This window comes from Astyanax mexicanus, chromosome 8 (assembly GCF_023375975.1).
Source record: "Astyanax mexicanus isolate ESR-SI-001 chromosome 8, AstMex3_surface, whole genome shotgun sequence".
Taxonomy (NCBI): Eukaryota; Metazoa; Chordata; class Actinopteri; order Characiformes; family Acestrorhamphidae; genus Astyanax; species Astyanax mexicanus.
In genome coordinates, this window is record NC_064415.1 from 43,548,072 (window position 1) to 43,575,591 (window position 27,520).

Here is a 27,520-nt window from a genome sequence, read left to right on the forward strand (position 1 = left end):
CAGTATGTTTTTATCTGGTAGACCAGCTGGTGTTGAGCTGGATTTGTTTAGCAGTGGTGTTAGTTATAGTAATATATATATATATATATATATATATATATATATATATATATATATATATATATATATATATATATATATATATATATATATATTGTTTTTTAAGAAAGGGAAAAAGAGGACCCTGTGGGCCCACTGGTATAAAGTTGTGGTGGGGGGTGAGGTTCTGGGACTGTGGCAGTGAGGACTAAGAGAAATTACATATATCAATAGTGGTAATACTACACTACACAATAAATAAATGTGTTTTTATTTATTAGTTCTCTCTCATTTTAATTCACACATTTCAGTTGCAATATCTTTTTAGTTGGTGCTAGGTGATTGGTTCAGTTGTAATGGGTGGGGCTAAGATCTGCCTTCGGTGCAGAGCAAGACTTATGTCTAAAACAAGCCACCAACTGTGGCTAATGGACAGTTAAAACACGTGTGTGAAACTTTAAAGCATCTTTGATTAGGTCATTTGAGTGTCTCTGCAGATAATTAGCTCTTCCCTAGCATAGAGTATGTTTTTTTCTGATGACCAGAGCGTGATTTTTTTAGAAGAGCAATAGGCTGCAGACATGAGAGCTTTAGGGAGGATCACAGGGTTTTCATAAGCTACAACATGGATTTGACAAACAAACATAACTTGTCTTGCCATAATAATCTAACCGTTAGCCGCCTTTTTTCTCTAATTTTCCTGTTTCTCATTACATTGTAGAATAATAGTATCCACCATAACCACAATTAAAAACTGACCAGTTCCAAATATATATTGTGGATGCGTGTGTACATAACTTTGATATGATAATTTATACTGCAGACTACACACTCAAAATCACACACAAAAAAAGAGCAAACTTTGTCATTAGTAAAAAGAATTATATAATAAATGTTTTGTGGTACTGTTGTTATTCCCTTTTTGTCGCACGCTCAGAACACACCATTCCCTCTGAACAAAGGCAGCATTTCTTGGCTGATCACAAAGGAATCTTCATTTTGGCCCATCAAACTAGAACTTCTGTATAAGAAATAATTAACTGAATATATGTAAGATACTTATATTTGCAATGTATTTTAATAATAATAGTCATAAGACAGTGGCAGTCTTGGTAGTATTTCGCTGTTTAAGGTCCTTTTTGAAATTAAATCACACACAGATGTTTACCAGCATAGTAAGCATGATAACACCATATTAATATTTTTTTTACAGCTGTAGGAATAAGTACGGCATTCTGGATTGATCATCTTAGTCTCCAGACCTAAATATTATTGAATATTAATCTGTGATGTGATTTAAAGCGGGCTGTTTATGATCAGAAACCATCAAACCTGACAGAACTGGAGATGTTTAGGAAAGAAGAATGATCCAACATCCCTTCAACCAGAAGCCAGACTCTCATTGGAAGCTATAGGAAGTGTTTAGAGGCTGTTATTTCTGCAAAAGAAGGATCTTATAAATATTGATATAATTTTTCTGTTTGGGTGCCCAAATTTATTCACCTGTCTAACTTAGTTTAAATAATTATGGAATATTTCCTGTAAATCCTATAAACTTTATTTATTTTCTTAAATGTCACTGTGTTCATCTGCTATATGATATATTTAACTGAAACAGCTGATCTAAACAGACAATGATATATAAAGAAAAATCATGTCTAAAATAGTTTTTAATATATTGATATCATTATATATTGCTCAGCCGAATTACTATGTATTTAGCTTTAAACTTTAAACTGAAGAATCCTCTTTTCAATCATAAGATATCTTTGCTTTTATTTATTCCTCCAAATTCGAAAACCCACACGCACACACACACACACACACTCACACAATAAGAGATAAACTAAAAGAGAAAAGGTGCATTTATTGCAGAGGACCTGTCCAAAGAACGAACAGACATAACAGGAACAGCCCTCTGGGCCTCAACGCCCCGGCTGAGGGATGCAAATACAAGCAGCTAGGTCACTCTCCTCCACTACCTCCGTTTCCGAAAGTCCTCTTCTTCCTCTGTCCACCTCAGAACAAGGCTGACACATCAAAAAAAACTAATTCTTAAATCGCTTTATCAAATGCGTCTTTAAAAAAGGAACAGGCAACACAGATTTAATAACACACCTATATAAAGGCAATAAAAATGCTTCAATAACACAAGTAACACAGCTCTTTATAACAGGAGTTGTCCGGCTGACTTGGAGTCGGTGAAGTGGACGTGTTGAGGGCAAAAGAGCCGTTACCCTTCCGAGTCCCGAGCCTCTCGCTGAACAGAGAGACGGAGAGAAAGAGAGCGTGAGAGACTTTTCACCGCATGCTGTGTGCTCACAGCTACTGAGCCCCCCTCTGTAGTCAGGGAGGGATACTATTAGGGGGCGTGTCCCGCACAGCCCCCCCACCTTTGAGGGGGTGAGGTTTGTTAGTCCGAATCAGAGTCACTGCTGTCTTCGGTTGAGCTGCTCGAACCCTCTGATTGGTCTTCCTCATCTTCCTCGTCATCCTCCTCATCGTCGTTCTGTAAAGCACACAGCACATGATTTAGGAATGTGACAACATTAACCAATTTCAAATTTAGTGTGAATCATTTTGTATTAAGCAGTAGTACACTGAAAGTCTGAGTCATGCAAATAAATATAATAAATAAAACTAAATTCTACTGTAATATCTTGTACCATAGCCAAAAGCTCATTTAATCTCTTATCATTAAAACAGGTCATGATAATCATAATGCAGACTGTGTATCAAATATTGGTGTAAAACAAATGATACTGGGATGGTATAATCTTCCACTGGTGGATATGACATGGGATTTCTATTTTTCCTTTTGTGCCAAGCAAGTTGTAATAAGTAATAATTTATTTACATCATGTATTATTTAATTTGCCTTACAAGACACTGCACGCCCTGTGATGTGACTATTGGTTAAAAAGATTTTAGTTTTAAAGAACTGGCAGTTCAGGGGAACTGTGGAGGTCGAGATAAACTATGGAGGACCAAGAAAACTTGTGTTGCACAGGTACTGCACAGGTAGCAATAATACCACTGAATCCTGAATGAAAACTCTGTTGAAAGGCTGAAGCTTCTACAAAAGGATACTGATACAAACCTATCAAGGACTACTAGAAAGACACAAACTGAACTTTCTGGAATGACCTAACCTAAACATTATATAACTTTAAACCTTGGAGACCTTGAACATGCTGCCATGTGCTAAGAATAAAAAGGAAATGTAATAAAATATATATATTTGACCTGATATTGTTCAGATATGAAAGATTATAGAGAACAAATGTTTTTGTTGTATTAGAAACACAACAGTTACTAAAAATGTTAGTGTGTATTAAAAAAAATAACCTGACAATTTTATTAATAACATAACACAATACAACAGTGTATTTAATGTAAATATATACACTTGGCTGTGACTTTCAAACTACTCTAGCACTCGAGCTGTAGCTATTTCTAGGCAGAACAATTTTGCTCAAAAAGAACAGTATATTTCACCTCGTCATCATCCTCGTCATCCTCGCTATCTGTGCTAGCATCGGACTCCTCGTCCTCATCCTCAGAGTCTGATGTGTCTGTCTTATCGTCCTCTTCATCTGAGTCTGATGTGTCCTGCTGGAGACCACAGAGTCACACTTCTCTCTAATGAGCAGTTACAGTCCTCGCATTCATCATTCACACTGAATCACACCCACAATCCTACAGAGCAGACCTTTAGCCAACATTACGCCATTAGCTACAGTAAGGATACACCAAAAATTATTTTTGTGTACAGAATATAAAAAAACTTATATTAAGTAATATTGTGATGGTTTTTTTTAGCTTTAATATTTTTTTTTTGTGGTGACAGGCTCATAATCCTCCAACCCCTCCTCAGCAGTGCTGTGTGCCAAAACACTGTCATATATAATACAGAGACTGAGGGAGAGAGCTGAAAGTGGGCTAAAAGCCGAAAAAAAAAAACAGGTTAAAATTCATTTTAGCATCACTTTTTTCGCTTATTATCAGTTTACTACCTCTCCACTATTTTGGAGATTTTTTGAGACAAGCTGTACAGAGTTAGGATAGTGATGTTGGCAAAGGTAACTTAACAAAAGCATTTGTTTGTTAAACAAAAAGACAAATTTATGACAAAATAAAAATACAACACTGAGGTAAATCAATGACTGGAAAAGCACTACTGAATTACATCTACGACTCAATTGTCTTGCTGAAATAAATCTATTGTGCTTTGTGGGTTTCTCTCTTATTGTAATTTAGTAAGCAAAAAAAAATTTTGGCCTATTTAATAAATTTAAAAGTGAAAAAAGTGGCAAAATGAATGAAAGCCTGTAAAAAACAGGAAAAAAAATTCATTTGTTCGTTTTTCAGTTTCAGACAAAAAAGTTAATTTCAGTGCATCTCCACACTTCAGTATAAATTAAAACACAGTTTTTGGGGGAGGCTTAACAGACAAACAAACATTTAAAACAGACCAAGTTTCTCAGCAGAGTATGTTGCTGAAGAGCCCTGACTGTATTGGACCGAGTGGCCCGGAGAGAGCGGGCGTTACCTTTGCCCTGTACGCCATGGAACGTTTGCCCCCCCCGGCCCCCAGCACTGCGGCTCTGGCACCTACCGCCTTCCCCTTGGTAACACGAACTTTAGCGCTGGGAGCTTGAGTCTTTGTCGTACTTCGCCGTTTCTGTGGGACGACAGACAGGGGGATGGGAGGGGCAGGGAGGAGAGAGGGGGAAAAAACAAAAAACAGAACAGAAAAAACACAAAGTTCAAGCTCAAAGCAATTATTAGTAGCCCCACAGAGCAGCCCACAGATTATTCCTGCCTATAACTGGTTAGTATAAATATATACAAATATAGAAGTGTGCATGATTTCTGTATTCAATGAATGGAGCAAAAAGAAAGAAAGAAAAAAAATAACTATTCTTTAGCCATCAGCATACTTCCTGTGAAACAAAGCTTGCGAACCCTGAAAGAAGTTAAGCACCTTTAAGAGCTTACGAGAAGCATACTTTCTACTGTACTGTTTTGCCTCCACAGCAGCAGGTGGTGCTGTGACATTTTAAGACGTTAGGTTCCACGACTGCTGGAAAAGATCAGCACTGTTCTAGCTATGATGAGGTTCAAGTTATTGGAAGCGTACAAACAAATTGACGAAATATGCCCAGAGTAAAGCCACCATTAGATGTCAACATTTTTCCCTTAAACCAGGCGAATGTAATTTCCACAAGAAGTATGCTGATCTCTTCAGTCTTATTTAGTTTAGCTTTCGGCACAGCAGCCATGCATTGCAGCACAGTGGTGCAAATAGTGCATTTGAACACATGCACACAGTATGGAGGGTGCTGAGGAGCAGCAGACAAATAAGCAATAAAGAGAGGACAAATCTAGACACTCACCGCACAAGAAAACTCCTTATAAACCGCCCGCTCCTGAGGAGAGAGAGACTGAGGGAGAAAGAAAGAAAATATACAAATTATTTACAAAATACCAAACACCAACACCTACCATTAGGCTTTTGTGGAGCTGAAAAAAGCAGTCGTCAAGTACCGTATTTTCCGAACAATAAGGCACACTCAAAATCGAAGAATCTTTTGTATGTTACCAGTCAGGTTGTAAGAAGCAGTAAAGCCACTCCACTGAAGTACAGAGTTATACAGGAGTTTTAGTTTAGTTCTCCAGCACTGGAGCTTGAGTAGCATTAGCATTAGACACTAACCGCTTTTTCCCCATTCAGAGGTGAGTATTATTGGCCTGAAGTCTGCTTCTAACCCCGACTAGCACTGCTGCTTAATAATTATTGTAATATGATATGAAATGTTTTTGATGTTGTGCAATTTTTTGTGATATTGTAACTGTACATTTTTGTCAAATAAGGGCTTTAAAAAAAAAAAAAAAAAAAAAAGGAAAGCAGAGGCAGGGCCTTCCAAAAAGAAAAGATAAAACTCCTTTAATTTCACCTCTGAATACTCTGAATACAACTTTTGCAACTTGGGATGTCTGAAACAAGCTACGTGGGATGAACTACTAGCCAATATCGCACAGGGTTCCTCTGTGTAACAGCTTACTGTAAATAAACGGAAACTCCTCACTCAACCAAATATTTTTTTTAGGAGAGAAATGTGTGTTGATTAACATCCAGCACTCGTTTGACTTTAAAAGAAAATCTTTTTTTTATTACAGTTTTGTTTACTTAGCTTAACTTTACTTAACTAAGTAAGCTAGCCCCACCACTACCCAGCAGTGAGACCTGCTGAATTATAAAAAATCCTTACAGTGTCTCTTAAAATTATATATATATAATCCGGTGTGCCTTATGTATGAAAATAGACCAGAAAATAGACATTTATTGATAGTGCGCCTTGTAGTAATATGCGCCTTATAGTGCAAAAAACGAGTATTAAAATATATTGTCTATCAGAATAAGAAACTTCCCCATAGTACCACAAAATATTGCATCATATCTATGCAGTGCACACACAAATGTTAGGGAAAGTGTAAGCATTCAGCCACAATAAAATAGCAGAAAGTTTTAAAGAAAGGCTGTCATTTCCAACTGCACTGAAAAAGTAAAAAAAAACAGTAGGCCTGGTCAGTGTTCTTTGGTCTAACCTTTACTGGAAGTCTCCAGTAACATGTGTAGCACATATACAAGTATGGGAACAGCTATATTTGTGTCAAACAGCCAAACAAGTATATCTCAAGCCTAAATTAGCCTTAATTAAATCACTGTTCGGTATAATCAGATTAATTATACATTCAATAACTTAGTTGGGAGAAATATGGAAGGAAATCACCACTTTCCCAACCCTACTGTGAAAAGGATCCTCCACTGCAAGTACAAAAATGATGCTGGATCCTGTGCCTACCTTCACCCACACCTCCAGCTCTGCTTTGTATTCAAGCTGCTGCTCCTCCACCTGTTTCTTGTACTTGTCCTTCTGGGTCTGGTTGAGCTTGTGCCAGCGCTTGCCGATCTCCACCATGCGCTCCTTCAGACTGAAGTGGTTCAGCTCTCCGTTCGTCAACAGCTCCTGAGAGAACATCTGATAACCACTCCTGCATTTACAGCACGCCGCAGAGAGAGAGAGAGAGAGAGAGAGAGAGAGAAAGAAAGAGAAAGAGAGAGAGAGAAAGAAAGAAAGAGAGAGAGAGAGAGAATACAGTAAAAATACTGTATCGCAAAAGGCCTATATCCTACACATTTTTTGTATTAGTTTTTTGTTTTTTTTTCAAATTAAGCATGTTAAAAATAGGCAAAATACACATTCTAGACTATTTTTATCCTTTTACATTTAGACTGTACTTAAATACAGTACCAGACAAAATTTGGACACACCTTCTTATTCAATTATTTTATAATTTTTTTGTGCATTGTAAATGAATACTGAACACACCCACACTTTGAAGAAACACATTAGGTATTAAGTCATATGTATTAAAGTGTGGAACAAACCAAAAAACTCTGAGGCTGTTAACTTTCGGATTCTGAGGTAACGGTGATGAACTTATCCTGTGAAATTGCTGTTTCTTTCCTCTGCCGTAGCTAATGAGTGCCAGTTTCATCATAATATTTTTGCTGGTGTTTGTGACTGCACTTGAGGATACTTTCAAAGTTAGGTTAGGATTAGGACTGACCTTCCTTTCTCAAAGTGTTTTTTTTTATTTACTAAATTGAGTTCTTGCCATAATATGGATTAGAACATTATTTATATAGGGTCTTTCACTGTATACCAACTCTACCTCTTCACAACTTTACAACTGATGCTCTCAAACACATTAAGAGACATTAATAAACTCATGACAAGTTCAGCACAGCTGTTAACTGAAATCCTTTCCAGGTGACTCTACCTGATAAAACTGAGAAAATCCAGCCAAGATGTGCAAAACAGACATCTACGGAAGAGGTGCTAAATATAAAACATATTCTGGTTTCTGTAATAAATAATTCCCTATTTTTTTCTTCATAGTTTGGATGACTTTAGCATTTTTATAATAATGAGAATACACTGAATTTAAGGTGTTTCCAAGTTTTGACTGTACTGTACTGTATATGGCTGGTCTAAAAACTAAAACATTCTTTATGACTCCAATATATGTGAATTCAAGTACACATATGTAATGTATGAACTAGAAAGTAAATGGGATATTCTTCATAAAATAAACAAACGCTTAAAAAAAAAACTTCTCTAAAGATTCACAGGTAGAGATTCACCACTCACACAGGAGGTTTCTTGGGCTCCCCGTCAAACTTGGGTTTTTTTTGCCCCTGTCCTGATGGGACAATCCTCATGTCCAGCAGCTCTCTCTGTAAAACAGATGCAAGTGACAACATTAAGAGGCTTTTAGCTTCATCACATACACATGAAACTGTTCACACACATTAACAAGCTAAAAATACATATTAAACAAATTTTAGGTATTTATGTATATAAATAAATATATGCAGCAGCACACAAAAGTTTGGGCTCTGCTGGTCACAATATCTCTTATTATACAATATAGTGTGTAAAATATGACCTAATTTGCAAAGGGCAGAAAGTTAAAGATGATGCCTTTCTTTAATATTTTAAGCAAGATTTCCCCCCATATTTTAAAATAAACAAACCAGCATGAAGAAGCATGAATTTAAGCACTATTTTTTGCCAGTACTTGCTAATATCCCAACTGGCAGAGATCACAGCTTAACAGATGTAGGTGTTCCTGTTTTTTTTCTGCATCCAATTTCACCAAACATACCTTTACATGATCTGCCATCATCATATATCCTTCTCTTGCTTTCTGGGCATAAGATATGTTAAAAAGCAGGAAAACATTTTTTTTGGTAACTCTGATGAAAATCAGTGGACTGTCAGAGTCCTAAAAAGCTGCTTAGAGGAGCCCATGACTGCATATTATTAAAAACTTGAAATATGGCGTGACTGAGCAAGCCCTAACCAGTTAACAGAACTTAAAGACAAAAGAGAAAGCTCTAAAAGAGAAAGAATCATCTTTAGCTTCATGCATTTCTGAAACCAGTTCTTCTGAAACCAGATCTACTCACTTCACTATTCACATTAATGCCCAAACCTTTGCATACCACTGTAAGTAGTTGGCTGCAAGTTAAACCTCCTAATAGGAATAAATAGAAAATGCTTCTAAAGTGAAGGCACCATCATTGACAGCAGGACCTCCACCCCTGCTCTAGTCTGGGGAAGAGGAAGGTTATTGGCGACCAACATTTTGACATTTCTTCAGCACGGATGAGAAGACAGTGGTCAAAACGTCTGGTCACTGACCACAGTCCGGTACTGAACCTCGTATCGCTTCTGGTCCTCAGCCGCCTTCTTGATCCAGGGGATCTTCTCTTTCTTTTCCATGGCTTTCCATGCGGCTTCCATGGCGGTCTGTGCTTTCTTCCTATCGCTCTGTAAGAAATGAAGTCTTTTTTAGTTATTCTTTATTATTTTAGTGTTCTTCAGCATTAGCAACATTATTACACAGCTGCTGGAAATGCCTACTTTTATTATTTACTCTGAAGCCAGATTTAGAATGTAATTTCCTTTTTCATATAAAATTTTTTTGTGTATGTTCTTCTTGATCAGTTTAAAACTGACTGGTAGCATTAAGGGCTTTAAATATGGCAACAGGAAATCGATTCACCTGATTAAGAGAACAGCCAAAAGTACACACAATTTATTGGTAACAGAGCAGCAACTGTCCTTTAGAAACTACCATATACTAGTGCATCTAAAAAAAATAATAATATTGAAAAGTAACTTTATTTTAGTAATTCAGTTCAAAATGTGAAACTCATTATATAGATATTACACAGTGTTCTATTTTAGGCCTTTATTTCTTTTATTGTGGATTATTTTGGCTTACAGCCAATGAAAACCCAAAAATCAGCGTATCAGAAAATTAGAATATTATATAAGACCAATTGGTACGTTCGACAGTGTGGGCAGTGTGGCAAGTCCAGCTGGAAAATGAAATCTGCATCTCCACAAAAGCTGTCAACAGAGGGAAGCATGAAGTGCTGTAAGATTTTCTGCAGATGACATGTCTCTCCAAACCATCACTGATCATCAGTTCATTTCACATTTTATTTGGAAATCAAGGGACCAGAGTCTTGGGAGTTTGGAGATGCACTAATATACCCCAGTGATAAGGACATGTCTGCCTGCCCACCCTTAGGTTTAAAGTCTTTTTGATCACATCAGTCCAGTTCCTTCAGCACTGTGTTCCGGCTCTCTTTAAAATTAGTTGGAGAATGCTGTATCAGTGTACCATGTCTTTAATAGTGCATTCCTTACCCTATATTTGGCCAGGTAGTCCCCTATTACACTCTGCTGCCACATCTCCTCCGGTGTTTTAGGAGTATCTGGGAGGCGCGTTGTCAACTTCTTCTTCCCATCCCGTCTATCTTTAGGTAACCCCTGTACCCAGTGGTCCAGTTCAGGGTCTCGAACTCGTTCCTATGGCACAGGTACAGCACTGAATCATCCAGGGATTATGACATGCACATTTTAGCATCTTTGCTTCATTAAAAATGACTGCTTTTATACCCAAGTCTGCTCTCTCTATGCTGTGTTGTTTATGTGTTGTATGTTTTTTCAAGAGGTTGGGCCTCTAGCCAGGCTGCCATTGTAAATAAGAAGTGGTTCTTAATGATTTGCCTGGTAAAATAAAGGTAAAAAAAAAAAAAAAAAAAAAAAAAGATAAACTAAGACGACATTAAGAACAGATGATAGCATCATGATAGCATGTTTGCTTATTCATAAGCAAGGATTATTGGCATGGTTTAATGTTCACCACTTTACACATATTTAAATCGACCGATTAACCAAACATTAACTCCAGCGTTTGTACCACCACCTATATTCAATGTCCAATTGATAAGCTTAACTGACTTCACCTTCTGTTTCTCTGCATACTTAAAAAAAACCCACTAAATTTAACGTGTGTTAAAACTATTGACTGGTACTGAATGGGAATTGTATTTAAACACATGCAATGATTCTAATACCTGGCAAATACTTGCATAATTTGAGAAGTTTAAATCAGCTTTTAGAAAGGTAGAGAGCCCACCTTGCTTGAAGGGGATTTAGATCCAGCAGGGCTGCCAGCTCCTACCAAACTCAGCCTAGTGCCTCCCAGCTTCTCCTCCATCAGTACTCGATCTCTCTCCTCCTCTGGCAGACTCTGCAGAGACAGGAAAGCCAAAATGCACATTTTTAAAAAAATTAGAAAATAAAGATTTGAAATAGAATGTATTTACACCTGAAAGTCCAGACTTGGTTTCACCCTGCAGATTAGTGTGCAGACTAAAGAGGTTTCTTATGCTCTGTCGTCATCACTTATGTGTGGCTGCACATGTGGTTGGCATTGACTGGTTTGTAGAATGTTGTCTATTGGGCAAGACGCTTTACTTCCTTCCATTCCAGTTCATGTGTGCCACGCAGCAAAATAAGCATAACAGATTACTGTGTTGTTTTGCACTATAAGGCGCATTTAAAAACAAATCTAAAGGACTTCCGGTATGGCGCCGACACTAGCAGCAGCTTAAGTTTCAGGCTCCCAGACGGTCTTACTCCCCCTTCAACAAATACTGAGGATTCAAGTAGATTTTTTTTTTCTTTTTATGCCATGAAAGGGGGGCACAAGAGAAAGACAAGAGGAAATTTGGATCAAAACCCCAAAACGGACGACAAACCCTCGAATGTAAGTGAAAACGCCAGCGACGACGCTAGCAATCTCACCGAGTATCAAGCTATGGAAGCTATCCAAGCTAACATCATTACTGAGATAAAGGAGATCCGTTCGGACGTGAAAAAAGAACTCGGCGAAACTGTGCTTATGTTGAAAAAGGAACTGGTGGGCTTTAGAGAAGAAGTCAATCAGAAGCTGAACTCTATCAGATCTGACCTGAAAGAAATAACTGGTAGAGTCGAGGAGACGGAGCAGCGAGTAGCCGAAATGGAGGAGTGGAGCACCGAAGCTAAGCAGGTGCTCTCCCACACTTTGGAGCTCCAGGAGAGCATTCAAGCTCAGCTAACAGACCTAGAGGCGCGCTCACGCAGAAATAACATACGCATACATGGGATTGTGGAGGGAGCCGAGGGAGAGAATATGGAGGTATTTCTGGAAAAGTTTATCACAACAGAGTTGTCCCTCCCCGACGCTACCCTCGGTATACAGCGCTCCCACCGGTCTCTCGGACCCAAACCACCGCAAGGCTCTAACCCGAGGTCTATAGTGGTCTGTTTCCAGGAGTATAAAACCAAAGAGCTGGTGCTCCGCTCCGCTTGGAAAAAGAAGGAGATACACCATAGTGGCAGAAGGGTGTTTTTTGAGCAAGACTACCCGTCTGAAATACTGGGAAAAAGAAAAGCCTTTTCCACAATCAGGAAAGCGCTTAAAGAAAGGGGGCTCCGTTTCCAGACCATTTACCCAGCGAAACTCCGGGTCTTTTTGGACACCGGACCAATTGTTTACAACAGCGCTGCGGAGGCGAGAGAGGATCTGAAGAAAAGAGGAATAGACTCTCTTGAAGCTGAGGTCACTGAACGAGGCGCACACTCGTTGAGAATGAAAGATCTCTCATGGGAACCAGCGGGAGGAACATCACGCAGGCGAAGCTGAAGGGATTCCGCCACCATGCCGATACTACACGAGAGCCCGCAAACATTTAAAGAACTGGATAGCTTCCCATAACATCTGGTAAAAGCACTTATTTAGTAACTTGAACACTTTGGACACTGAAATATAAAGCTTACGTGAGAATTTCCTGTTATAAGCCCAAACTTTGAAACTGACCGTATGTCTGGTGATTGATGTTTGCGTTTTATGTGCACTGTTCTGATGCCGAACGGCCAGAAATACCAGATCGCACAGGGAAGGGCCCCTCTAGGTCGTAGGGCTTCCCTTCCTAATTCAGAAGTTGAGTTCATACTTCAGAAATGGAAGTCACTTTTGTTAAATTTGTGTATTAGTCAGTTAAGTTTCCTTTTATGTTTCAGGCAGATTCATTGCTCAAAGCATCTAGTGATATTTAAATACTGTGGTAAAGAGTTTTTCATTTTTTGACAAGGGAAATGCATCATCAAAAATATAAAATAATTACTCTTAATGTGAACGGGTTACATAATCCTATCAAACGAAGTAAGGCAATATCTAAAATGAAAAAAGAAAAACATGATATAATTTTTTGGCAGGAGACACATCTTTCGAATATTGAACATGAGAAGTTGCGAAAAATGGGATTTAAAAACCTATATTATTCTTCTTTTGAAAAGAAAACCGAAACATTAAAACACCTGGAAAGTAAACACATGATACATAATGAAGCTAGTGTTTTAGATCAGATTCGAAATACAAAGCAACATTTAAATGAATTGTATGAAAATAAAATAGAGCAGAAACTGAAACTAATTAAACAAAATTATTATGAGAATGGCCCAAAATTCAAAAAAATATTGGCATGGAGATTGCGTAAACAACAAGCAGAGAGATTTATACAAAAAGTAAAGGACCCCCAGACTAATAAAATGTGTGACAAAATGGAAGACATACAACATTCTTTTGAAAAGTACTACACAAAGTTATATGCCCAACCCTCAGCAGCTGAATTAGAAGACACATTACAATTTTTGATGTCTTTGGACTTACCATCAATAGGAACTAAACAAAATGAAAAATTAACTCAGGAGATAACGGAAGAAGAAATAAACAGAGCTATATCAAGATTGAAAACTAATAAAATGCCAGGTGCTGACGGTTACCCATCAGAATGGTATAAGATCCTAAGAAAGATAATAATACCACTGCTTAAAGACTGCTTTAACTATGTACTCAAAGGGGGAGAGCCCCCACCATCCTGGAGACAAGCAATAATCTCAGTAATCCCTAAAACAGGTAAAGATATTACAGATTGTGGCTCCTATAGACCTATTTCTGTTCTAAATATTGATTATAGGTTATTCGCATCAATACTAGCAATACGATTGGAGGATATTATCCCAGACCTGATAGATACAGATCAAACTGGTTTTGTTAAAAATAGACATACCCAAGATAATGTGAGACGCACTCTTTACCTTATTGAGCATATGAAAAACAGTCACACTGACTCTTTAGTTCTAAGTCTGGATGCCGAGAAGGCATTCGACTCAGTTCGATGGGAATATCTGTATTTGGCCCTTGAAAAATTTGGATTTAATAACCAAGTGATTAGCTGTCTGAAATCTTTGTATTGCTCTCCAATGGCCAGAATTAAAATAAACGGAAATTTATCTAAACCAGTATCTCTTGAGAGAGGATGCAGACAGGGATGCCCACTTAGCCCCACACTTTTTACTCTTTTTATAGAACCACTAGCACAGACAATTAGAGAGGATAAAAATATAACAGGAGTGATTATTAAAAATACAGAATATAAGATATGTCTATACGCAGATGACATACTTTTGACACTAACTAAGCCTCAAGTGAGTTTACCTAAAATATTATCTCAGCTCAAAACATTTGGAACATACTCAGGTTATAAGCTTAATTTACACAAAACTCAAATTCTAACGTTTAATTATAACCCACAAGTAGGAGTTAACAAAAAACAAATGTTTAAATGGGAAAACTCTTCTATTAAATATTTAGGAGTGCATATACCTAAAGACTTATCTGCTATCTATATGCAAAACTATATCCCAATAACAGCCGAAATTAAGTCAGACCTTAACCGTTGGTCATCATTGCCAATGAACATGTCCAACCGAATAGATGTTATAAAAATGAATATATTACCTAGGCTGCTTTTTCTTTTTCAATCATTACCCGTGGAAATACCTCATAAACAGTTTTGCGAGTGGAAAAGAATGATCTCAACCTTTATTTGGGGGAAACAAAAACCAAGAATTAGATTACGAACATTACAACTACCCAAAAATCAGGGCGGAATGGCCGTACCCTGTTTAGAAGACTATTATAAAGCGGCACAGGTACGATTTCTGGTATGTTGGTGTAATTCAGACCTTGAGGCAAAATGGAAAGATTTAGAACAAAGTCAACTAGATGTACCCTTGCAATCTATATTAGGAGACAAAAACCTCTTAAAGAAATACTTAGTTAAAATGAAAAATTGGATTACGGTCCCTCTAAATATTTGGTATAAAGAATTGAAAAATTCAGAATTTGAAAGAAATGTACGAATTTTGCGCTGGGTAGCGTATGACACAGAATTCACACCAGCAAAGCTAGATGTTAGGTTTAAATACTGGATAAATAGGGGTATAACATCATACTGCACAGTATTTGCCAGAAAGGATATAGAAAGTTTTCAGCAACTTACAAAAAAATATAGTCTGGAAAAACAAGATTTCTTTAGATATCTTCAAATGAGATCTTATTTTGAAAAAAACATTAAAACAGTGGGAGAGAAGGGACTGACTTTAATTAAAATATTTACTGACTCATACAAAGGGAACACCAACCGAGGTCTAATTTCTAGGATCTACTCATCATTACAGCTGGAAAAGGGGTTCTCCACAATGTATGTCAAATCAAGATGGGAAAAAGAGGCTAATATAATGTTAACTGAGGATGATTGGACAAACATATGTAGGACATTGTCTACTACCTCTAGCTCAAGTCTATGGAGGGAATTTACTTGGAAAAATATTTTAAGATTTTTTATAACTCCAAATATCAAAAAGGTACAAAGCAACAACCCTGCACATGGTCAGTGCTGGAGGATATGTGGCAATATGTCTGCTGGTCCTTTCCACATATTTTGGGATTGCCCAAACATTTCTGAATATTGGGTTGATGTGGTAAAGGAGATTAGATCAATACTCAATTACGATCTTGATTTCAATTTTAGTGTCATTTATCTGGGAAATGTACCAGCCGAATTAAGAAACTCGGATAGGTATTTGTTACAAATACTATTAGCGGGTAGTAAAAAAGCAATAACTAAAAAGTGGCTGAGTAAAGAATCCCCAACTCTTTCTGATTGGGTTGAAATTGTTCAGGAGATTTATGTCATGGAGAAAATGACCTTTTCAATAAGACAATCGGCTAAAAGATTTAAAACATACTGGGGAAACTGGAAATCCTACCTGGCTCTGAGCTGATTTACCTTATTGATTCATAAATTGAAATTCACATTTTAGACTTCTTTTTGTTTTGTGCCCTCACAGGACTTGCCTTTATTTTCTTTGCCTACTTAATATAAATATATGTATAGCATTTACATGACCCTTTGAAGACCCTTGTCAAATGCCTGATCTGCCTTCTCTGTTGTTTTTTTTTTTTTTTTTTTTTTTTTGTCCTTTATATGTTAAAAGACAATAAAAAAATAAAGTTTAAAAAAAAAAAAAAAACAAATCTAAAAATTGTCAGTGCGCCTTATAATCTGGTGTGCCATATGTATGAATTTTACCAGTCAGGTTGTAAGGAGCAGTAAAGCCACTCTGCTGAAGTATAGCGTAATACAGGAGTTTGAGTTTTCATTAGCCGCTAACTGAGCTAAGTGCTAGCTCTTTTGCTGTCCAGAGGTGAGTATTTTCGGCCTGTAGCCTGCTGCTAACATCGGCTAGTACTGCTGGAGCAGCATTAGCATTAGCCGCTAACCGCACTAAGCTCTAGCTATTTCACTGTTCAGATGTGTCCTGAGTAGAGCTTAAAAAAATAGTAGAAAATAGTCTGAGATGTAGGCATATGTTTTTAATTATATTTTAATTTTTAAATAGAGCTCTGGTGTGATAATCACAATGTTGCTAAGTAACCAATTATTATTGTTAACGAAAACAAACCAAATAACTAAAACTGAAAGTGAAACTAAACTAATTTATTTATAAGCGCCGTTTTCACTCCCGTAGTTGTACAGCGGTGGGTGGTGTGCCTATTCTGTCCTTGAAGCGAGAGTTGGATCAGCAGGGAGTTGGATTCGGCACAACAGCGGCAGCATGGCGGCACCTGGCGGTCCGCGGTGTTAGTTGTAAGCGCTCGCGCTAGCCGCAAAATACGACAGAAAACACTGAGGGAGCTGCAGAGTTATGTATGGGACTAGAATATGAGCACGAGGAGATAAAAGAGAACCTTTACCAGTGAGTTGCTCACACCAGAACACGCAAATCTCTCTCTCTGTCTCTCTCTCTCTCGCACGTGAACGCCTCCGCGTTTGACTAAAAATCATTTTAATTAAATAATAGTTCTATGCTTCTATCTTTCAGTGTTAATTAACCTAATTCTGATCATATTTGAACTCATTCAATCAGCCCGAAAACAGCCAGTTTATTGGGCGGGTCGGGCCGGGCTCATAATGACAGTTTATGGTTCGGGTTGGGTCGGGCTCGGGCAGAACGTGCACGGGCTCGGGCTGGGTCGGATTTTTTGGGCCCGATCTAACCTCTAGTCCTGAGTACAGAGTTCTCAAGTTTGCTGGAGGTTGCGGAAGTCTAACACATATCAATAACGGCTCCCTGATGAAGTCAGATAAAATCTCCTCTCGTGTGCATATTCATGAAACGTATGCACAACAGAGAAGGTTCTGATTGGCCTGTTCTCTGCAAACACTCTTAACAGCCAATCAATTTTTAGTATGGGCGGGCAGTGTTTTTTGGGATGCGTTCAAGAGCATCATGGAATTAGCTCTCAAAACGCACTTCTTCATCTCTTAATTCTCTAAATATATCCATGTCAGGTAAAAGTAAAATAAGTCTTGCCAGCTGTACAGTTTTTAATAGTGACATAGTTAGCATTGTCTATATATATATATATATATATATATCCAGGTTCAGGTCAGAGGGTACCTTGCTGAAATTAATTTTTGCAATTTGGGATGTCTGTGAGTATTATCGGACTGTAGCCTGCTGCTAACCCTGCCTAGCACTGCTGGAGCAACATTAGCATTAGCCCGTAACTGTGCTAAGCGCTAGCTCTTTCGCTGTTTAGAGGAGAGTATATTTGACTGCAGCCTGCATGTTTACAGTGTTAAAACAAGATACGTGGGAAGAACCACTAGCTAATATCACTTTGGCTACTGAAACACTCAGGGTTCCTCAGTGTAATGCTGTCAGGTGGCATTTGCTAGCGGTTAGCTGCTAATGCTAATGCTGCTGCACTCAGCCTTAGTGGAAATCCGGAAATCGTGTTTTAAAAACCACAAACAAACCAGACCATGATTCAGTTAATCCAGACTGAGACCACCTCTTCCTATCCTTTGATTCGAACACCTGCTATTTTGATCGGACCAAATTAATGTAGGTGTAAAATAAAAAAAATGAATTCAAATAAACACTATCACTACATACCTCAAGAAACCTCTGAAGGTCAATCTCATACTGCTTCTTTTTCTGGTGAGACAAATATAAAAAAGCACTATGTGATTTGCTTAAAGCAAATAATAAACACAGCAAAACATCTTTAAATAGGCTTTGAAGTTTATGTCGAACCCTGACAGACCTGTTCACATCGCTTCTGGAACATGTCCTTCTCTTTCTGGGTCATCATTTTCCACTGCTTACTGCACAGCACCATCCTCTCTGTACTTGGCACATCCTTCATGTTTACCATCAGCTCGGCACAATATAGAGAATAACCGTTTCTGCAAGACAAACAAAACGCTTACAGAGCTGTCCTAAGACACACACATAATTAAGTTCAGCAACAATGGAAAATAAGGCTGCACTATATTTTGTTTCAGCATCATCTTTGTAATGTATGCAGGTGGAACAGTCGTATAGAAAAAGCAGTGCAACAACCAACATCTGGCAGCTTTCCTGAGCTATCTGAGGACATGTAAGCAAAAAGACCTACGGTGGTGGTTTGGTAGGCCGGCCATCAAACTTGTCCTTGAGCTGCCGTTCAGCCTTTGTTAACACAGACTTAACGTGCTCATCTGAGTTTGAGTCTGGATGCGCTTCATGGTAGGCCTTTAAGCTGTCCTGAGGGGCAGATTTAGAGAACTTAAAGTGTCGGTTCTTTATTAAGTGTGTTACTTTGTGTGTTCCTTATTTTATAGGATAAAAACCTCATAGTCTTTCTGCAGCTCCAGGGCTTTGCTGATCCATTTCAGCCTTTTCTTGTCAGAGAGTTGAGACCACTGTCTGCGTAAAGCTTCCTTCAGCTCTTTTTGGCTTACCTACAGATAGAAAACAACTCAGATTTAGTGAAAGCAAATCTACTTTTCCGCCTGAAAAGAAAACGGTTATTTATGGCAAGCTTTTTGTGTATTTTGAACAGAATGTTTGGTGCTCTCTTAGGTTGATTATGATATGATATATATATATATATATATATATATATGAGAATGTATGTATAGGTATATGTACATGTGTACATGCTAATTAATGGATATACATAAAGTGTGTACTTATTAATATTGGTCACATTTGGCAGATTGTGAAAAAGAATGATATTTTGAATGATTTTTTTTTTGTAAAAAAAAAAAAAAAGACTGAAAGCAAAGGTTGATTGAGATTTCATATAAAAAATTTGTAAAGCTTCTCCAGCCTTTCAAGAGTAGCTAGGAAACATTGCAGCTGTGAGCCGTGCATGAACAAGAAAACTACTAATCTTATCGAAAACTGTGTTTATACATGTGTTACTTAAAAATACAGTATATAAACACTGATGACACACTTGCTAGTGACACACTTGCTGTACTGCAGAAGAACAGAATTACAAGGTGGGTGATTAAGGTGCAATCATTAGGGCACCATTTGTGTTCCCCTTAAACTAAATTCACAATTGTTATACGTGCATAATGTATGGCTGTCAACATGAACGTGTTAATGTACATGATTAATCTAGAAGTTTTAATGTGCTTAATTTTTTTAACCCTTTATGGCAAGGTGTTGCCCCAGGCATTAAACCACTTTTATTACACTCATGTTTAAAAGCCAATTTTAAAGCCTATTTTGACTATTTTGTTTTAATTTACTTCCTAAAACAAGGATTTTTCGATTTGTTGCCGTGCTAAAGCAGTAATCCTCAAAGTTTCTGAATGATATATTAAGAGAGCCTAGGCCCCCAAAAAGTAGGCTAATTGTCAGTCCTGACACTGTCAGTCTGCCTGCTCTGAACTCTGATTTACATATTTAAGACTCTAACTCCCAGCATGCACTCATACCGGACCTTCCAGACTTTGCTGATCATGTGGTGTGATTTTTGTCCCCTTACCAAGAATACCCAAAAATACCAGCTCTTACAAAAAAATTTAATTTTAATATTTTTAATTGATTGTTACCACTATTGTACAGCAAAACAGTTCAAAGTTAAACACATTTTAGATCTGGGTACATGGGTACATGAAAACTGGCACAGTCCCAGGATTCCCATACTGGTACATTCAGTTTACTGTGAAATACAAAAAGCACTCACACACAATTCTGTTCTCTATGAGTGAGCCTTCCTATAGCTTGACAGCATGTTACTTATTGTATGTATTCACATTTTTGTAAGGTAAAATAAATAAATAAATATTGAATAATATGAATAATAATAAAAACTTACATCTGGGTGAAGCTTCATGAAGGTTTTTTTCTCATGGTTGTACCAGAGCTGCTGAGGGGTTTTGGGCTTCTCTGGGAGGTCTGATTTCTTTCGTTCTTCTATCAAATCAGGATGGTCCTCTCTACAGTGAAGAAAAAGAAGTTTCTATTTATGAAGAGACTTGCCTTGCATTTTTTATTTCTGAAGTGTAGGAACATGGGTGCATACTTGAACCGTGCCATGTTCTTTTCAAACGATTCCTTCTCCCTCTGGAATTCCTGAATGTATTTGAGCTGAATGAGGAAACACCAGAGTATCTTTGTTACACAATGAGGCACAGAAGCAGACCCACATAAACTGCAAGAACTGCATAATTACAAGTACTGTAACTGTTTTACACAACATTCAGTCCAATCACCCATTAGAGCCCCCACCTTTTTCTTTTCCGGGAGCTCCTTGTACTTTTTGGACAGGATTTTGGTAAGATCTAGGTTGCTCATCTCTGGGTGGATTTTTGCATACTTGGCTCTTTTCTCCATGAAGAAACGAAAGTAGGGTGTGAGGGGCTTTTTTGGAAAGTCTGGATGGGTCTAAAGGGAAGATCAAACAGATTAATATGTATTGTTTTAAGAAATTCTGCCAATTCAGCATCCTGTTGTAAATGTAGACAGTGAAAGGCAAAAAAAAGCCAGGAACATTACCTTCAGTTTCTTTCCTTTGTAAGGGTTCTTCACGTATTCTATGGCATCCACAATAAGCTCTGTCATTGTCCTGTATTTACGCACCTTTTAGAAAAAGCACTGTAAATTATTTTTACATAGAATAAAATCCTCACATTTCTCAAACCAAATTAGGGAATAGAAATAAAAACAAATTCTTATCACCATCTAAAGATTTAGAATCTCAAAAAGATAAAAACAGGCCACAATCTACAGGACAAAAGTGTAAGGTGCTCGGCCACTAAAACATCTTTAATACACATTTTACATGCTTTGAGAATCCAAAACTCAGGCTTGAACACCATCCTTAAGTGGTATTCTGAAGATGGTCGTTGAGGGCATATCTAACACAACCACTGTAAATAATACAAAAATAAAATAAAATCTAGGATCTCCTCTAAGTGTTTAATTTGTATAATTTTCACCATTTGTCCCCAATGGGTGGGGGCACAGTCATCTCACCCTCAGAAAATTCTGAACTAGACCCAAACCATGAAAGCTAAATGCCCACCACAGCCAACAAAGTTAATGGACCCCTCAACAGAAGTGTAAAAAATAATTTATCTGACCACATCTCCGTTTCACCACATAATTTAGGCTTTCAGCACTGCAGCCCTGTATCCTGCTATACATACTTAATGCACTTCCACTCTCAATCAGGCGAAAAACTGTTGCTCTTCAGTTTTCCTTTATGTATCTCTATAATGCCTGAACATCAAGGTCAATCAATGCCTAGTTTCAAGCACAGTTAAAATGCTTATTTACTGATGTCTTTCCCACAGATCTGAAACACTGGCCAATGGAATCATTGAGAATGATGCTCCTGTCATCTTCTAATATTTTCCTCTTGTCATCTTGATCCAAATTTGCTGAAATGTTTATATGTTAATTGCTCTCTCTTTACATTGAATTTAAATTGAAATTGGCTCACCTCTGTGGAAACTTTCTGCCATTTCTGCTTGCACATGTCCCCTGTGTAGTTTCCAAAGCCCACCTTCTCCCAGTCAAAATGAGACTCTGTGGTCTTGTATTTCATAGCGTCCCCATCAGGCAGTAGAGTCCTGATCCTCTCCAGCAGCATCAGACAGTCCTCTTTACTCCACACATCATCATCTAATATAGATATAAAACATGAACTGAAAAATGTTATATACATGATTTGTCAATTCATTTGTCCCTCTGTTGTTGAACCTTATGTAAACCACAGTTCTTTGAGGTTGGTTTGTATATTTTTATCATTATTTAAGAAAACAACAAAGGCAATCAAAACCATATAAGGCAGGTAACTACAGGCATATTAAAGTTAATGAAGCTATTAAAAGTAACGTTACTTGTTTAGTTACTAATGTTAAGTAACGCAAGTGATTAATAATTCATTTTAATAATATAAAGATAGTTCTAAGCAGTGAAGAAGCTAAAAACATTTATGTGAACATGAAGATCACTGGTGAGAAAAGTCCAACAACTGTGTTCTACACAAGGTCTGTGCAATATTTTCTTTTTTTACATATCTTTAGTGATTGATTGTATCTACAAAACTTCACAGGAGAAGGGAAACACTTTCTGAAGAAAAGTCAATGTAAAAAAAAACCTAAGTACTAACTAAAACATAATAAGCTGTCAAAAACACAGTAATAAGTGCCCATTAATGTTTTTGTTAAATGAGCAGGGCATGCATGGCTGTGTAACACGTTCAGTGTAACTACAGAATGACAAACCCTGAACAGCAAGCATTAATTACCTGGGTCGATTTTGATCCGAACACCCTGGGTGACAGCCATGCTGCTGCTGCCATTCATGCTGACAGAGTTAGGCTTCAACGACAGGCAACAGAACGCGGCTACAGAGGACCTTAGACCTGAGTGTAGAAATACAAAGAAAAAAGGTTTATTTCAACTCCAGTGCAATAAAACACATATATGCTTATATGTGCTGAATGTCGTATTACTGGCTTTTTAAATAAATTTTCATTATTTAAAATAAGCACATGTAAATTGCATTTGATCCGACAAGCACTTTTGTCAGTTCTGGCAAAGAAGCCCAGGTTGAATCTTCAGAGTGAACGGATAAGGGTAAACAGCAGATGAAGGTAAGCATCAGAATGGTAAGCATCTTTTAAGGTCCCCCGGGAAAATTCCGTTGTGTTGTGACTCACTTCCGTTGTGTTGTGGTTCTATTTGCAGCGCGTTTTTCTATGTGCTGCGCCTGTGTTGTAATTTTGATGGATGTGTTTTGTGCTTTTGCAGCGCTTTTCAATTTGCACTGCGCTGGGCTTTCTCGGCCACCGTAAAGAACAGGTAGCCAGGTGAGTAGTTTTTATGCTTGTTACAGAAATTATATCAGCTGTGCTGCTAATGTGAACATATCTCGGGTTGTGGTGAGAAAAAAAAAGTTGTCTGAGATTTTGTCAGCACTAAAAACCACCAGAAAATAACACTCCGTGCTCTTTTAAATTTACTTATAACAAATGAAAGATCAACAAAGGGGTAATTTCCAGATGGTTAAACAGAATTGACTTTGGTTTATTTAAAAAGAATTTTACAGTACCAGCCAAAAGTTTGGAAACATTCAAAATTCTGACCTATAGATTAATACTAAAGTCAAACAAACTGTGAAAACATGTGGAATAATTTAGTAAGCAAAAAGTGTTAAACTAGAATACATTTTATTTTACAGATTCTTTAAAAATAGCACCTTTTCCTTAGATGTCAGTTTTGCACATCTTGGCTGTATTTTCCCAGTCAGCTTTATGAGATAGAGTCACTTGGAATATCTTTCAGTACTTGAATGTCTTGAGTTTAAAAGCATAATTTGTAAAGTAATAGGTAGGTGAAGAGGAAGAGTTGGTATACAGTGAATACTATACTATATGAGTAATGTTCTAATCCCTATTATGGCAAGAACCACTCAACTAAGTAAAGAAAAACATATTTATGAAATCAAGGTCAGTCAATCCAAAACATTTCAAGAACTTGAAAAGTATACTCAAGTTCAGTCGCAACGACCATCAAAAAATATTTGAATGGTACTGTATGTGAAAACACTCTGGCATCAGCAATTTTCCCCTTAAGCTGTGTTTGAATCATAACAGCCTTATTAATAAAGCAGCCAAAAGCAAAAGCAGGAGGTTAGATCTGGGATCAGATGTTTTTTTAAACAGAAACAGGTCAGAGATCAGATCTCCTCTCACACTGTGAAACTGTATGGATGCGGGTCCTGGTGTAAGCAGTTGTAGATATAAGGAATAAGTTATAGTGTGTTTTTGTATGTGTCGTGTATATGGTTATATTGTTGTGGCTGAATCAGTCAGCTTCCACAGCTCCGCCTCTGTCCGCACTGACTGAGAAGGGGCGGATGTGTCCGCGGGAGCGCTGCTGTCACACCGGCCACAGATACACCGAGCAGCGGCAGCGGGAGGCGCAGCACAACGGCCTGGACACGCACCTGCCCACAGCACGGTCTCTAAGCGAGGAGCTGCTGTCTTTAAGCGATCATTACCAAAACGGGGAGAAGGGCAGAAATACAGACTGTCTAACATCTGATGGAGGCTTTAGTCTGGAGCCCGGGCTGAACCTGCCGGAGAGCCACAGGCTCAGCGCTCTCAATCCCGCATCTGGATATAGCTATACCGCTACATAGCTACAGCTGTCTCGTGCTATGTCGCTGTTTTGACAGAAGTAATAATCTTTTATATACAAGGCACTGCTTTCAAATGGTTTTAAAACCATCTGACCGAGAAGTTGCGAGAAACTGGCCGAGAAACAGCGCGATGGAATTACAGCCAAAGCGCCCAGCCTAAGCTAGCCGGCTAACTAACTAGCGGTGAGCTAGCTAACGCTACTCCAGCCCCAGCAGCGGGCTAACGCTAGCCGGGCTAGCCCTTACGATCCCAGGTTCCTCCCTCCAGCTCGGATGGAGTTTTTCCGTGACCCTGTTTATATGTGTTGGTGATTTCGAGTCCTATAACTGGATTATTGTTATTGTATAGCGTGTACAGTGTGAATTGTGTCACTCATACATGTTACAGTTAAAAAAAAAAAATAGATTATAAACGGGATGTAAAACTTCATTGTTTTAAAGAAGACATTGTTTTTTTACTTAAATGTTAATAACGAGGGGCAGCTAACCTATGTCAAATTGGGACAAAGCAAATAATTGACTAAACATTTTTAGACCCAATTTTCTATTTTCAAATTTAGCCTCAAACAATCAGGGACATTACTGGCTGTTTCCATAGACACTCTAGTTAGCTAAAAACGTTACCTGCTATACCATTACTGTTTACAGTCAGTTTTCAGCTCTATTAGTTCTTATTGTATTATTATATATGTGCTTTATTGAAGAGTGCTTTACTTATGTAACTACACCGTGTATTATTAGATTTTGTTTACTAACTTACCTTGCTATGTCTGTATATGGGCTACTGCAATTAGTGAATTGCATCTATTTATCTAACTAACGTGTGTTTTCTCTATATAAAGCGCTATAAAAAATACATTTGCTTTGACTAACTGTACAGCTAAAGTAGCTAGCTAGCACCCACGTTAGTTTGTAAACAACCCAGGCGCTGCTAGCTAGCTGTAGTTAGCTTAGCTTACATGTCAACGTGGCTTTTAATAATGTGTAACAGTCTGTATTAGCTAGAATAGCTGTTTGGAGCAGTTAGCTAGACAGTCATATTTCTAAATATGTATTTACTATGGTCACTTTGGAAAGCGTCCGAATGTTAGGCTAACAGTTAGCTCTAGCCAGGCGCCCGCCTCACTCAGCCCTCCCCAAGTGGTGGCGCCGCTCTGCCGCTTACACTAGCGGCGTCCTCGCCCGCCCGACCGCGTGAGCGCGCAAGGTCAAACAAACAAGCCCAAATATTGTAGTTTTAAATTTTATTTAGCCAGTTCGGTATTTCAGTTTGTCATAAAGTGTAATTAAAAATTATCTGGACATCTCCGTGCAACAGTCCAGCTAACCTCTCTTAGCTAGGCTTAAGTTAGATCAACTTAACAACTGAGCACTTCTTGTCAGAAAGCCCAAGAAAGTAGCTAAAAAGTGTTGTTTAAAAGTGTCATTTACCAATAGTGGCAGCGGAGAGTTAAATTAATGTTAAACTTAATGCTAACTTTGTGTTAAACATATTTTGGATATTTATTAAATGTTTGAGTTGCTAAGCTACAGTTTCACAGCTAACGCTAGCTACTGTACACCGACCATTACGTGCCTTCGACCCCAGTAATGGCGTCCTTATTCCGGCAGGAGTCAGCACGCAGCTTCCGCTGGCACGAACGCCTCGGGTAGCGTTAGCAAGCCTGGCCAAACTGCGAGAAAAATGTATTTTTAAAACAGTAAAATTATTTTCTGAACGACTATTTCCAAAAAAACATCCACATTAAATCACACCTTCTTTAGTGACATTCGCTTACAACGTGGGGGAATCTGAACAAAATGTGAAAAAAAACACGTTTAAAATCGTTTAAATCCGACTTACAAAGGGGATTTATAGCTAGTAATCTTGTTTTTATGCTTAACAATGCGTGTCTGCGTCGAAACGGAGCAGTCCGCGGTGCCGTACACGCTGAAGTGTTGCTGAAGCGGGCGCTCGAGCCTTTCTTCGCCCCAAAGCCTTCACTGCAGCGCCGCCATGAATGTTACAAAGACTCGGGGACGCGCGGGGTGAAAATCGTGAAAAACGTCCCCCAAAACAGCAAACGACTCACCTGTTTTTGGACAGATCGCCGCGGGTCCCCTTCACGGTCAGTACGGCGTTTGTGAGAAGTATTTTAACGTGTTTTAGTGTGAATTTATTTAGCCGTAAGCCCCGGGGAGTCAAGTCGAAACGAATCCGACGAAAGGAGCGTCTGGTTCGGTATGAAACTCCGCCCAGCGCCGCAGGGGGAGGAACTCCGCGGGAAAACAGGCGAGAAGAGGAGAGACAAAGGCGGTGGTCGATACTCACAAATCTAACTACATTTTAATTATATTTTCAAGAAGACACGCACTTTGGAGATATTTAGACTGCGTTATTATTATTTACACAGTTTTGCTTCACAGGCTACGCACACAGCTTCATCCATGTGTAAACGCACACAGGTCAGCCAGTATAGTGTTGGGGAATATTTGGCCACATTGTTTTTGTGGCTTTGCCAAAAAAGAAGGAAAAAAATTAGCCTTTAGATAGGATTGAGAGCAGTTACACTCGGCCAACCTTTCTATCCGTCCTCAGGAACTAAACCGATTAGTTAAGGCGCCACATTCCCGTCCCACTCACTCCCTACACACTCAGGCTGGGTATCAGG

General features: G+C 38.3%; 1 protein-coding gene across 5 annotated transcripts; it reads right to left on the reverse strand.

The window, feature by feature from the left end:
- Positions 1 to 1,886: 1,886 nt before the first annotated feature.
- ubtfl (upstream binding transcription factor, like) lies at positions 1,887 to 27,339 on the reverse strand. Of its 5 annotated transcripts, none has more exons than XM_022678001.2 (20): positions 26,942 to 27,339; positions 22,972 to 23,088; positions 22,162 to 22,343; positions 21,213 to 21,296; positions 20,946 to 21,101; positions 20,740 to 20,804; positions 20,533 to 20,653; positions 19,049 to 19,159; positions 18,835 to 18,962; positions 18,481 to 18,622; positions 18,330 to 18,371; positions 11,110 to 11,223; positions 10,335 to 10,496; positions 9,318 to 9,446; positions 8,262 to 8,347; positions 6,909 to 7,098; positions 5,439 to 5,486; positions 4,658 to 4,723; positions 3,538 to 3,651; positions 1,887 to 2,548 (listed from the first exon to the last, which is right to left on the reverse strand). In XM_022678001.2, the coding sequence occupies exons 2-20, from the start codon at positions 23,027 to 23,029 to the stop codon at positions 2,453 to 2,455; spliced, it is 2,094 nt and encodes a 697-aa protein (XP_022533722.1). In that variant the 5' UTR covers positions 23,030 to 23,088; positions 26,942 to 27,339; the 3' UTR covers positions 1,887 to 2,452. The 5 variants fall into 5 exon arrangements, with proteins under 5 accessions (XP_022533722.1, XP_022533718.1, XP_022533719.1 ...); XM_022677997.2 differs by having other exon boundaries at positions 4,592 to 4,723; XM_022677998.2 differs by having other exon boundaries at positions 3,538 to 3,654; positions 4,592 to 4,723; positions 9,336 to 9,446; positions 26,942 to 27,338.
- Positions 27,340 to 27,520: the final 181 nt, after the last annotated feature.

Coding starts and splice junctions, on each gene's coding strand:
- ubtfl (XM_022677996.2), bottom strand. CDS start 23,029: ATGAATGGCAGCAGCAGCATGGCTGTCACCCAGGGTGTTCGGATCAAA. Junction 21,297..22,161: donor GGCAGAAAGTTTCCACAGAG/GTGAGCCAATTT, acceptor TTTTTCTAAAAG/GTGCGTAAATACAGGACAAT. Junction 18,963..19,048: donor AGCTGCAGAAAGACTATGAG/GTTTTTATCCTA, acceptor TCTGCCCCTCAG/GACAGCTTAAAGGCCTACCA.